The 14,505-nt window shown below is 44.5% G+C and overlaps 1 protein-coding gene across 2 annotated transcripts in view; it reads right to left on the bottom strand.

The window, feature by feature from the left end:
• Nucleotides 1–14,505, bottom strand: part of adcy5 (adenylate cyclase 5) — a 424,581-nt gene that overhangs the window by 39,799 nt on the left and 370,277 nt on the right. For both annotated transcript variants that reach the window (XM_060828269.1, XM_060828270.1), the window contains exon 13: nucleotides 957–1,073. In XM_060828269.1, the coding sequence (XP_060684252.1) occupies nucleotides 957–1,073 (117 nt within the window). The remainder of the gene's footprint in view (nucleotides 1–956; nucleotides 1,074–14,505) is intronic.

Genomic DNA, 14,505 nt, shown 5'->3' with positions numbered 1-14,505 from the left:
GAGTTAGATTCTCTCTTACTGGAGATAGTTATTGCTTGGCATTCAAGTGACACAAGTTGCCACTTATCAGATCAAACCTGGATGTCACCCAGGTCTTGCTGCAAATGGATGTGGACTGCTTCAGTATGTGAGGAGATTTGATTGGTGCTGAATATTATGCAATCATCAGTGAACATCCCCACGCTGACACTACCCTGACCAACTCCTGCAGAGATGTCCTGGAGCTGAAATGACTGACTTCCAACAATTATCTTCCTATGTGTTAGGTATGACTCCAACTTGTGGAATCTTTTCTCTGATTCTCTTCGAACACAATTTTGCTAAGACTCCTGTCAGGCAGGTTTCAGTCTTGTAAACACACTCTAATACAATCAAAACTCAGTGTTACCCTTGGTTTAAAAGATTCTAGGTTATTGTGGGTGTAACACACTGCTGGCTCTACCTACCATCGTTCTGAGGAAGGGTGACTGGACCCAAAACATTAACTCTGATTTCTCTCCACAAATGCTGCCAGATTTGCTGAACTTTTCCAGCAATCTCTGTTTTTGTTTCTAACGTATTCCAGACTCTGTTATCTTGGATCTAACACACTGCAGACTCAGTAGTGGGTCTAACACCCCTGATGAAGAACTTTTGCCTGAAACGTCGATTTTGCTGCTCCTCAGATGCTTCCTGAACTGCTGTGCTCTTCCAGCACCACCAATCCAAAATCTGGTTTCCAGCATCTGCAGTCATTGTTTTTACCTACACTGCAGACTATGTTAACCTGGATTGAACACACACTTCAGACTCTGTTATCCTGATTCTAACACGTATCAAACTCGGTGTCATCCTGATTCCAATGCATTCCTTACTGTGTTTTCCCAGTTTTGATGGTGGGGTATCTTCCTGTACTGATTTGTAATGGGATGTTAACGCTGTTGAACATAAGCTCCCCTCATGCAGACTCCACCTACCATATTAACGAATGCTGACAGGAATACCAGGGAGATGGTAAACACCCCAACTATGGTGCTGTTCAATTTCGACTGGACGATCTTCCTTGATAAACGTTGCAGAGGGTGAGGAAACAGCTGGGGGCAAAAGAAGGATCAAGATCTCAATTACTTAAAGTTTTAAAAAAAAAACTCAGAACCTTGTTTGTTACAGTGACAGAATCAACAATTTGAAATCCATTTCACAACAGCAAAGTCTAATCCCAACCCATGCAACTTAGTACCTGGGGGGTTTCACCTTGTCTGACATTCTCAGCATACTCCTTGTGGAATATTCTCCCGCCTCTTGATACAATCAGTGACTTCCCCGGGGAATTCCACCTTAATGCGTTCAATTCTGTAGAAGGGTCACGGGACCTAAAATGTTAACTCTATTTTCTCTCAACAAATGCTGCCAGATCTCCTGAGATTTTCCAGCAATTTCCTTTTTTCTTTCACAACACTCAGTGTTTAAATGGAGTTCAGATATAGACCAGCTACCATTGAGTTATAGAGAGGTACAGCACGGGAACAGACCTTTCGGTCCAATTCATCTTGTACCGACTAGAAATCCTAACCTAATCTAGTCCCATTTGTCAGCACTGGCCCACATCCCTGTAAACCCTTCCTATTCATACACCTATCCAGATGCCTTTTAAATGTGGCAATTGAACTAGCCTCCACACTTTCTCTAGCAGCTCATTCCACACATGTATCACCCTCTGCGTGAAAAGTTGCCCCTTAGGTCTCTTTTATATCTTTCCCCTATCACCGTAAACCCATTCCCTCTAGTTCTGGACTCCCCCATCCCAGGGAAAAGACCTTGTCTATTTATCCTATCCACGCCCCTCATGATTTTATAAATACTCTATAAGATCACCCCTCAGCCTCCGATGCTCCAGGGAAAACGACCCCAGTCTCTTCATCCTCCCCCTATAGCTCAAATCCTCCAGCCCTGGCAACATCCTTGTAAATTTTTTCTGAACCCTTTCAAGTTTCACAACATCCTTCTGACAGGAAGGAGACCAGAATAGCACACAATATTCCACAAATGGCCTAACCAACATCCTGTACAGCCGCATCTGAATGACAAGCTAGATTCAAGAGGCTGAATGGCTTCTATTATATGGTGTACGCATTATTATATATTAAATCCAGGAATTAAAGTAATGAATGACTGTTTCAGTAAGTTAAAGATCTCACAACGCCCAGTTATATTCAATAGGTTTATTTGGGTGCACTAGCTTTTGGAGTGCTGTTCCTTCAGCCCAATGAAGGAGCAGCTCTCTGAAAGATAGTGCTCCCAAATAAACTTGTTGGACCATAGCCTGGTGTTGTGTGACTTTTGACTTTGTCCACCCCAGTCCAACACCGGCATCTCCAAATCACATTTCAGTAAGGAACATTTTCACAGCTGCAGCTAGACAATGAGAGAGAACCAGTCTGAACTGGTCTGGCACGGCATGGACGGCGTTTCTCTCTTGCAATCAACTTGCAGAATAAACAAAATAGAGTTCTTCTGACTTGAAGCTTGAATGTTGACATTCAAACTTCACAGAACTCGTCTCAACATATCAGCTTCCTTTTCTTCCTATGCTTTTTTTCCATTCTAATTAAAGAAATTGGCTTAAAGATGATCCTGTAAATAATTTTTAATCCATTCCTCTCGGCCTGACGTTTCCAATCATGCCTGAGATTGTAGAATGAGCAAAGTGAGAGAAGTTTACACTGAACTGAATATTCATAATAAACATCGATTGAGTGGGCTTTTGTGATAGGACATGGGTGGGGGTGGGGGTGGGTGGGCTGAGTCTGATTGGGCTGTCTTCAGAGGGTCAGTGTAGACTTGGTGAGGTAAATGGCACTGAATTATCTGGTTCCCCCTACAATTATGTGTCCATTTGATTCAAAAGGAGCATCTGTCCAGCTTGAGCTCACTTTAACACACATTTTGTACAGTGTGACAGGTGTATTGCCCCAGTCAAATTAAAGCTATGTCCCCTCGTGCTAGCCACTGTCATCCAAGGAAAAAGGCTCTCACTGTCCAACCTATCTAACCCTCTGATTATATTATATGTTTCAAGTCACCTCTCAACCTTCTTCTCTGTAACGAAAACTGCCTCAAGTACCTCAGCCTTTCCTCGTAAGAACTTCCCTCTATACCAAGCAACATCCTAGCAAATCTCCTCTGAACCCTTTCCAAAGCTTCCATATCCTTCCTATAATGCGGTGACCAGAGCTGTACGCAATACTCCAAATGTGCCCACACCAGAGATTTGTACAGCTGTAGCATGACCTCATGGTTCCGAAACTCAATCCCTCTACCAATAAAAGCTAACACACCATATGCCTTCTTAACAACTCTATCAACCTGGGTGGCAACTTTCAGGGATTTATGTACATGGACACTGAGATCTCTCTGCTGGTCTACACTACCAAGAATCTTACCATTAGCCCAGTACTCTGCATTCCTGTTACTCCTTCCAAAATGAATCACCTCACACTTTGCCGCATCAAACTCCGTTTGCCACCTCTCAGCCCAGCTCTGCAGCTTATCTATGTCCCTCTGTAACCTACAAAATCCTTTGGCACTATCCACGACTCCACCAACCTTAGTGTCTTCCGCAAATTTATTAACCCATCTTTCTATGCCCTCATCCAGGTCATTTATAAAAAGGACAAACACCAGTGGACCCAAAACATATTCTTACGGTACCCCACTAGTAACTGAACTCCAGGATGAATATTTCCCATCAACCACCACCCTCTTTGTCTTCTTTCAGCTTGTCAATTTCTGATCCAAACAACTAAATCACCCTCAATCCCATGCGTCTGTATTTTGTGCAATAGTCTACAATGGGGAACCTTATCAAACACCTTACTGAGATCCATATACGCCACATCTACCATTTCACCCTCATACACCTGTTTGGTCACCTTCTCAAAAAACTCAGTAAGATTTGTGAGGCATGACCTACCCTTCACAAAGCCGTGCTGACTTTCTAATCAACTTATTCCTTTCTAGATGATTATAAATCCGATCTCTTATAACCCTTTCCAACACTTTATCCACAATTGAAGTAAGGCTCACGATCTATAATAACCAGGGTTGTCTCAACTCCTCTTCTTGAATGAGGGAGCAACATTTGCTATCCTCCAGACTTCTGGCACTATTCCGGTAGACAATATATAGTACCGTTGTAATGAGAGTTGTGTGATTTGTTTTATATAAATTCATAATATCGTTTTGAGAGTTTAGATTTCAAACAATGGCATATGGGTGGTAGTTACTTTGGTGAAAGGACTAACAAAAAACAAAGTCAGACAGTTCTTCCAATCCATGACCTAATCCAATATGTGTCAGATAGCAGATGATTGAAAGTCTCCTCGAGTGTTATAGAGTCATTGACACAGACACAGCACGGACACAGACTCTTCAGTCAAACTCGTCCATGACGAACAGATATCCTAACCTAATCTAATCTAGATTTGCCACCACCTTCTAAACCCTTCATATTCATATACCCATCCAGATGCATTTTAAATGTTGTAATTGTACCGGCCTCCACAACTTCCTCTGGCAGCTCATTCCATATCTGCACCACACTCTGCGTGAAACAGTTGCTCCTTAGAACCCTTTTAAATTTTTCCCATCTCACCCTAAACCTGTGCCCTCAGAGTCAAATATGGTGTCTCTGCTAGATAGGAATATTGTACCTTTCAGGGAGGGCTCAGTAACCTTGATGTACAGAACAACTTTGATTATCTGAACGAGATGGGTGGGGAGTACTTTGTTCAGATAACTGAGAGTTCAGATAACGAATTGTTGAGATAATGGATAGCGTTTTTACGGTATCTTGAGATCTTGTTCAGATAATCCGAAATTCGGATAATTGATGTTCAGATAATTGAAGTTATTCTGCAAATGTTTAGCTTGTGAAAGTTCCAGATCAGGAAAGATTGGCATAAATAGGCAAATTATTAAAAGATTGAGAATATTTAAACTTTCAATATTATACGTATACATTGAAACATTTTCAGAGTGCACAGGACAGAATTTGGGTTTGGCACTGATGTCAAAGCTAAAGATTTGGTCATTTTCTCTCTGTATTCATTCACAGACTGTTGGTGTTGCTGGCTAGGCAGTATCTATTACCACATCCTAATTGCCCAGAGGGTAGTTAAGAGTCAACTATGTTGCTGTGGGTCTGGAGTCACATGTAAGCCAGACCAGGTAAGGGTGGCAGTTTCTATTCCAAAAGGATATTAGTGAGCCAGATGGTTTTCCCTGACAATCAACAACTGATTCATAGTCATCATCAGATTCTTAATTCCAGATAGTTATTGAATTAAAATTCCACCATCTGCTACAGTGGGATTTGAACCTGGGTCCCCAGAATGTTATCTGGATCAACAGTCCAATGTTAATACGACAAGGCCATCACCTCCCCACTGTATGGAAGGATAATTTCTCTGGAACTGAAATGGTGCACATTAATGATATTGGAGAATATATTAGAGTTTTTCTTGTGTGCTTTAAGTTCATTCAAACTGTGCTCTATATTTAGATGGGCTTGCTTATTTTATTTTCCTTGTAGAGGTGTATGTCATAAACCTTTGTTTGAGAATGAAAGAGAAAGAATATAATGTGCCTATGTTTCTGTGAATGACGACCAAGTTAGTAAACTGAAACAGATCTATCAAGCTAGATTTCATTTTGGGATTTCACTTATCCAGTTGGAGCATGAGCTGGGATCATAACACCATTTTGTCAGTATCGCTGAATCCAAATCCTGATATCCCTTTCCAACAACTGTGGGTGCAATGATACCCCAAGGACTGCAGCAGCTGAAGAAGGCAGCTTAGAAATTCTAAGGGTAGAAAGACCCTAATGGGAGTTATCGACTGGCCCCCAAACAGTAATGTGGATGGAGGGTGTAAGTTGAATAAGGAGTTAAAATTGGCCTGTCGCAAAGGTATTACTACAGTTATTGTGGGGGATTTCAACATGCAGGTAGACTGGGAGAATCAGCATGATACGGGACTCAAGAAAGGGAGTTTGTGGAGTGTCTCCAAGATGGATTCTTAGAACAGCTTGTACTGGAGCCTACCAGCCTCTTACCCGCCCTCGATCTACTTATAGCCAACTGCCGCCGCGAGATTAACCGCCTCAACCTGTCCACCCCTCTCACCCACTCCAACCTCTCACCCTCAGAACGTGCAGCCCTCCACTCCAACCCCAACCTCACCATCAAACCGGCAGACAAGGGAGGCGCGGTAGTAGTTTGGCGCACCGACCTTTATACCGCTGAGGCCAAACGCCAGCTCGCGGACGCCTCCTCCTATTGCCCCCTTGACCATGACCCCACCTCCCACCACCAAACCATCATCTCCCAGACCATCCATAACCTCATCACCTCAGGTGATCTCCCATCCACCGCCTCCAACCTCATAGTCCCACAACCCCGCACCGCCCGTTTCTACCTCCTGCCCAAAATCCATAAACCTGACTGCCCCGGCCGACCCATTGTCTCAGCCTGCTCCTGCCCCACCGAACTCATCTCCGCGTACCTCGACACGGTTCTGTCCCCTTTAGTCCAAGAACTCCCCACCTACGTTCGGGACACCACCCACGCCCTCCATCTCCTCCATGATTTTCGCTTCCCCGGTCCCCAACGCCTTATCTTCACGATGGACATCCAGTCCCTGTACACCTCCATCCCCCATCACGAAGGACTCAAAGCCCTCTGCTTCTTCCTTTCCCGCCGCACCAACCAGTACCCTTCCACCGACACCCTCCTTCGACTGACTGAACTGGTCCTCACCCTGAATAACTTCTCTTTCCAATCCTCCCACTTCCTCCAAACTAAAGGAGTTGCCATGGGCACCCGCATGGGCCCCAGCTATGCCTGTCTCTTTGTAGGATATATGGAACAGTCCATCTTCCGCAACTACACTGCACCACCCCCAATCTTTTCCTCCGCTACATCGATGACTGTATCGGCGCTGCCTCGTGCTCCCACGAGGAGGTTGAACAGTTCATCAACTTTACCAACACCTTCCATCCCGACCTCAAATTCACCTGGACTGTCTCAGACTCCTCCCTCCCCTTCCTAGACCTTTCCATTTCTATCTCGGGCGACCGACGCAACACAGACATCTACTATAAACCGACTGACTCCCACAGCTACCTGGACTACACCTCCTCCCACCCTGCCCCCTGTAAAAACTCCATCCAATATTCCCAATTCCTTCATCTCCGCCGCATCTGCTCCAAGGAGGACCAGTTCCAATACCGTACAGCCCAGATGGCCTCCTTCTTCAAGGACCGCAGATTCCACCCAGACGTGATCGACGATGCCCTCCCCCGTATCTCCTCCACTTCCCGCTCCTCCGCCCTTGAGCCCCGCTCCTCCAACCGCCACCAAGACAGAACCCCACTGGTTCTCACCTACCATCCCACCAACCTCCGTATACAGCGTATCATCCGCCGTCATTTCCGCCAACTCCAAACGGACCCCACCACCAGGGATATATTTCCCTCCCCTCCCCTATCAGCGTTACACAAAGACCACTCCCTTCGTGACTCCCTCGTCAGGTCCACACCCCCCACCAACCCAACCTCCACTCCTGGCACCTTCCCCTGCAACCGCAGGAAATGCAAAACTTGCGCCCACACCTCCTCCCTTACTTCTCTCCAAGGACCCAAGGGATCCTTTCATATCCGCCACAAATTCACCTGCACCTCCACACACATCATCTATTGCATCCGCTGCACTCGATGTGGCCTCCTCTATATTGGGGAGACAGGCCGCCTACTTGCAGAACGCTTCAGGGAACACCTCTGGGACACCCGGACCAACCAATCCAACCACCCTGTGGCTCAACACTTTAACTCTCCCTCCCACTCCACCAAAGACATGCAGGTCCTTGGACTCCTCCATCGCCAGAACATAACAACATGACGGTTGGAGGAAGAGCGCCTCATCTTCCACCTGGGAACCCTCCAGCCACAAGGGATGAACTCAGATTTCTCCAGTTTCCTCATTTCCCCTCCCCCCACCTTGTCTCAGTCCTAACCCTCGAACTCAGCACCGCCCTCCTAACCTGCAATCTTCTTCCTGACCTCTCCGCCCCCACCCCACTCCGGCCTATCACCCTCACCATGACCTCCTTCCACCTATCACATCTCCATCGCCCCTCCCCCAAGTCCCTCCTCCCTACCTTTTATCTTAGCCTGCCTGGCATCCTCTCCTCATTCCTGATGAAGGGCTCTGGCCCGAAACGTCGAATTTCCTGTTCCTTGGATGCTGCCTAACCTGCTGTGCTTTAACCAGCAACACATTTTCACTCCTACCAGGGAGAAGGCAATTCTGGATCTGGTGTTGTGCAATGAACCGGGTTTGATCAGTGCCCTCGAAGTAAAGGAGATAGTGACCATGTTATGATAAGTTTTAATCTGCAATTTGAGAGGGAGAAGGGAGAATCGGAAGTGTCAGTGTTGCAGTTGAGCAAAGGGCACTATGGAGCTATGAGGGAGGAACTGGTCAAAGTTCAATGGTGCAATACCCTAGCAGGGATGGCAGTGGAATGACAATGGCAGGTATTTCTAGATATAATGCAGAAGGTGCAGGATCAGTTCATTCCAAAGAGGAAGAAAGATCCTAAGGGGAGGCAGGGATGGCTGTGGCTGACGAGGGAAATTAAGGACTGTATAAAGATAAAAGAGAAGTATAACACAGCAAAGATGAGCGGGAAGCCGGAGGACTGGGAAACCTTTAAAGAGCAACAGAGGATAACTAAAAAGGCAATACGCAGAGAAAATACGAAGGCAAACTGGCCAAAAGTATAAAAGAGGATAGTATAAGCTTTTTTTTTAGGTTATGTGAAAAGAAAAAAAATGGTTAAGTCTAAAACTGGGCCCTTGAAGACAGAAACGGGTGAATTTATTATGGGGAACAAGGAAATGGCAGAAGAGTTGAATAGGTACTTTGAATCTGTCTTCACTGGAGAAGACACAAGCAATCTCCCAGATGTAATAGTGGCTGAAGGACCGAGTAATGAATGAACTGAAGGGAATTTATATTAGGCAGGAAATGGTGTTGGACGGACTGTTAGGTCTGAAGGCTGATAAGTCCCCGGGGCCTGATGGTCTGCATCCCAGGGTACTTAAGGAGGTGGCTCTAGAAATTGTAGACGCATTGGTAATCATTTTCCAATGTTCTACAGATTTAGGATCACTTCCTGCGGATTGGAGGGTGGCTAATGGTGTCCCACTTTTCAAGAAAGGGGGGAGAAAGAAAACAAGGAATTGTGGACCTGTTAGCCTGACATTAATGGTGGGAAAGATGCTGGAGTCAATTATAAAAGATGAAATTACGACTCATTTGGATAACGTAACTGGATAGGTCAAAGTCAGCATGGATTTATGAAGGGGAAATCATGCTTGACTAATCTTCTGGAATATTTTGAAGATGTAACTATGAAGATGGGCAAGGAACAGCCAATGAATGTAGTGTACCTGGACTTTCGGAAAGCTTTTGATAAAGTCACACGTAGGAGATTAGTGAGTAAAATTAGGGCATATGGTATTGGGGGCAAAATACTGACTTGGATTGAAAAATTGGCAGGCTGACAGGAAGCAAAGAGTAACAGGTCCCTTTCAGAATGGCAGGCGGTGACCAGTGGGGTACCACAAGGTTCGGTGCTGGAACCTTAGCTGTTTACAATATACATTAAGGATATAGATGAAGGCATTAAAAGGAATATTGGCACATTTGCTAATGACACAAAGCTGGGTGGCAGGGTGAGGAGGATGTAACGAGAATAAAGGGTGACTTGGACAGGTTAGGTGAGTGGACAGATGCATGGCAGATGCAGTTTAATATGGATAAATGTGTGATTATCCACTTTAGTGGCAAGAATACGAAGGCAGATTACTATCTAAATGGAGGCAAGCTAGGTAAAGGGGAAGTACAATGTGATCTAGGTGTTCTTGTACATCAGTCAATGAAAGCAAGCATGTAGGTACAGCAGGCAGTGAAGAAAGCTAATAGCACGCTGGCCTTCATAACAAGAGGCATTGAGTATAGGAGCAAAGAGGTCCTTCTGCAGCTGTACAGGGCCCAGTGAGACCACATTTGGAGTATTGTGTGCAGTTTTGGTCTCCTACTTTGAGGAAGGACATTCTGGCTATTGAAGGAGTGCAGTGGGGTTCACACGGTAAATTCCCGGAATGGAGGGACTATCATATGTTGAATGATTGGAGTGACTGGGCTTGTATACACTTGAGTTTAGAAGGATGAGAGGGGATTTGATTGAGATGTATAAAATTATTAAAGGATTGGATACTCTGGAGGAAGCAAGTATGTTTCTGCTGATGGGTGAGTCCAGAACCAGAGGACACAATTAAAAAATAAGGGGTAGGCCATTTAGAATAGAGTTGAGGAAAAACTTTTTCACCCAGAGAGAGGTGGATATATCTGCAAATGTGTTGCTGGTCAAAGCACAGCAGGTTAGGCAGCATTCTCTATTCCTGAGATGCTGCCTAACCTGCTGTGCTTTGACCAGCAACACATTTGCAGCTGTGATCTCCAGCATCTGCAGACCTCATTTTTTACTCAGAGGTGGATATATGGAATGCTCTGCCCCAGAACGCTATGGAGGCCAAGTCTCTGGATACTTTCAAGAAAGAGATGGATAGAGCTCTTAAAGATAGTGGACTCAAAGGTTATGGAGATAAGGCAGGAACAGGATACTGATTGTGGATGATCAGCCATGATCATAATGAATGGTGGTGCTGGCTTGAAGGGCCGAATGGCCTACTCCTGTCACCAATATCTCGTCAAGGAAAACTAAGGATTAGCAAAAAAATGCTGACCTAACCAGTTATGGCCTTGAAAAAAATTCTTAAAAATTAGTGTAAATAAAACAAGTCACTGATTTAACTGTGCACAATGAGAATTCCAACACAAAAGGCTCTATGTAAAATAATAGATACAGACTGGTACTGGGCTGCGGTGGATCAACTCTAATGTTATTCACTGCAGATGGGGAGAACTACCTACAAGATAAACAAAACCAATTTCAGCTTTTAAACCACAAGTTAAAGTTTAAAAAAGTTAACTGGAGATGGAAGGAGGTTTGGAAGAAATTCTCACAAAAGCAGTCAAAGGTTGATTCAATTCTTTAACTCATTGGTAAAAAATCAGACCTGCTTACAAAATTCTTGTAGACCTTATGGGACAAAGGGCTGACTGGAATCATCATTCATACTACAATAGCTTCTAGTTCGTGTAATTATAAATCCCAAGACATTTGTGGGCGGCACGGTGGCACAGTGGTTAGCACTGCTGCCTCACAGCGCCTGAGACCTGGGTTCAATTCCCGACTCAGGCGACTGACTGTGTGGAGTTTGCACGTTCTCCCCGTGTCTGCGTGGGTTTCCTCCGAGTGCTCCGGTTTCCTCCCACAGTCCAAAGATGTGCGGTGAATTGGCCATGCTAAATTGTCCGTAGTGTTAGGGAAGGGGTAAATGTAGGGGTATGGGTGGGTTGCGCTTCGGCGGGTCGGTGTGGACTTGTTGGGCTGAAGGGCCTGTTTCCACATTGTAAGTAATCTAATCTAATTACAGAGAAAAATTCAACTTGAGGAGATATTAGGGCAAATGACCCAAAGGTTGGCCAAAGAAATGAGGAACAAAGCAAGATAGTGAGATAAGAGAGAGACCTAAGGATTGAATTCATGAGTTTGGGGTCTTCATGCCTTTTGAAGGCATGACTACCAATGGCGGAGCAATTAAAATCAGGGATATTCAAAAGGCTAATATTAGAGGGAGCTAGAGCAGTTGTCACCGTTTTAGGATAAAGGGTAGCAATTTAAAACAGAGATGAGGAGATATATAGAACAAAGAAAATTTATAGCCTAGAAACAGGCCCTTCGGCCCTTCAAGCCTGAGCCAATCCAAATCAACTGTCTAAACCTGTCGCCCAATTCCTAAGCATCTGTATCCCTCTGCTCCCCACCTTACTCATGCATCTGTTCAGACGCATCTTAAATGAATCTACCGTGCCTACCTCTACCACCTCTGCTGGCAACGTGTTCCAGGCACCTACCACCCTCTGTGCGAAATACTTGCCGTGTGTATTCCCCTTAAACTTTCCACCTCTCACCTTGAAAGTGTGACCTCTCGTTATTGAATCCTTCACCCTGGGAAAAAGCTTGCCCCTATCCACCCAATCTATACTCGTCATGATTTTGTAAACCTCAATCAGGTCCCTCCTCAATCTCCTTTTTTCTAATGAAAATAAACCTAACCTACTCAACCTCTCTTCATAGCTAGCACCTTCCATACCAGACATCATCCTCGTAAACCTTCTCTGCACCCTCTCCAAAGCATCCACATCTTTTTGGTAATATGGCGACCAGAACCGTACACAATATTCTAAATGCGGCCGAACCAATGTCTCATACAATTTTAACATGACTTGCCAGCTCTTATACTCAATACCCCGTCTGATGAAGGCAAGCATACGATATGCCTTCTTGACCACTCTATCCACCTGTGCAGCAAACTTCAGGATACAATGGACTTGCACTCCCAGATCTCTCTGCCCATCAACTTTTCCCAAGGCTCTTCCGTTTGTTGTATAATTCTTGTCTAAATGCATCACCTCACATTTGTCTGGATTGAAAACCATCTGCCACTTTTCCGCTCAACTCTCCAGTCTATCTGTATCGTCCTATATTCTCTGACAGTCCCTTATGCTTTCTGCTTCTCCCTGAATCTGTGTGGAGGATGATGCAACATTAAGTAAATTAAGGAGGAGGCAGACAGGTTTCTAATTAGCAATGAGTTGAAAAAGTTATGGAGAGCAGGCAGAAAATAAAACTGAAACTGAGATGAGATAAGCCTTAATTAATTGATAAGCCGTATTAAATAGTGGAGCAGGCTCAAGGAACAACGTTGCCTGCTTCTGCTCCTACTTCTATATTCTTGTGAAATAATAGAGATAGGAAGAGATGGGTTGATCAAAGGATTTAAAAGCAAAGCTGAGAGTTTTTAAAATTGTGGTATCATTTCATTGCGATCCAGGATACGTCGGAGTATAGGGCCTCAAAAGACTGGCATGGTGGTTCAGTGGTTAGCTACTGCTACCTCACAGCACCAGAATCCTGGGTTCAATCCCTGCCTTGGGTGACTGTCTGTGTGGAGTTTGCACATTTTCCCCTTGGCTGCGTGGGTTTCTTGCAGATGCTCTGTTTTCCTCCAAAGGTGGGCAGGCCAAGTGAATTGGCCATGCTAAATTGTCAGTGATGTTAGGTGCATTAGTCAAAGGTAAATGTGCGGGAATGGGTCTGGGTAGGTTACTCTTTGGAGGTTGGTGTGGACTTGTTGGGCCAAATGGCCTCTTTCTACGCTAGGGAATCTAATCTAAAATCTGCAAGTTTACAGAGGATGTAATACTGTAGACTGTTCAAGAATTCACTCGCCTGGTGAAACTGCATGTTACCCAATGCTCCCTTTCCACACAGTCCAGCAATTTTCTCCCCTTCAAGTACTCATTCAATTCCCACCAGGAGATTACTATTACATCTGTTTCCTCCATCATTTTTGGCAGCACATTATAAAAAGTGTCAAAAAAAAATTCTGTGCTCAATGGGATAATCAAAAACTTGTTTGAAAAATGGTTGAAAATTTACTTTTTATCATAATTGAGAACTGATATCATGAAGCTGTTCTGCATTATTTATAAACAGTGCACTAATAAAAATTCAAAGGTATTTATTCATCATGTGTACATTTGGAAGATTTACTAAGATTCGCCAAGCTCAACAAGAACACTTACAACTCAGGTTGCCAACTTAAATTTGACAGTTCCTGGACCTTTTGCTGCATGACCCCATGACCCGGACCCTCCACTCATACAGGATTTTCTCTTCCAAATCCAATATTTTACATTATCAATGAGTGAAAATGCTCAAAGGAAATGATTTAAAAACGCACAATTAATTTCAATGCCCCTGTGCCGACATTAATTTGTAATTGCAGAGTTCCATAGTGTCATAGAGTCATAGAGATGTACAGCACGGAAACAGACCCTTCGGTCCAACCCGTCCATGCTGACCTGATATCCCAACCCAATCTAGTCCCACCTATCAGCACCCGGCCATATCCTTCCAAACCCTTCCTATTCATATATCTATCCAAATGCCTATTAAATGTTGCAATTGTACTAGCCTTCATCACTTCCACTGGCAGCTCATTCCATACATGTACCACACTCTGTATGAAAAGGTTTCCCCTTAGGTCTCTTTTATATCTTTTCCCTAACACCCTAAACCTATGCCCTCTAGTTCTGGACTCCCCCACCCCAGGGAAGAGACTTTGTCTATTTATCCTATCAATGCCTCTTGTAATTTTGTAAACCTCTATAAGGTCACCCCTCAGCTTCTGATGCTCCAGGGAAAACAGCCCCAACCTGTTCAGCCTCTCCCTATAGCACAAATCCTCCAACCCTGGCAACATCCT

Source organism: Hemiscyllium ocellatum, chromosome 7 (genome assembly GCF_020745735.1).
Source record: "Hemiscyllium ocellatum isolate sHemOce1 chromosome 7, sHemOce1.pat.X.cur, whole genome shotgun sequence".
NCBI lineage: Eukaryota > Metazoa > Chordata > Chondrichthyes > Orectolobiformes > Hemiscylliidae > Hemiscyllium > Hemiscyllium ocellatum.
The sequence above is the reverse complement of the archived record's forward strand: the minus strand, read 5'-3'. Positions and strand labels throughout refer to the sequence as shown.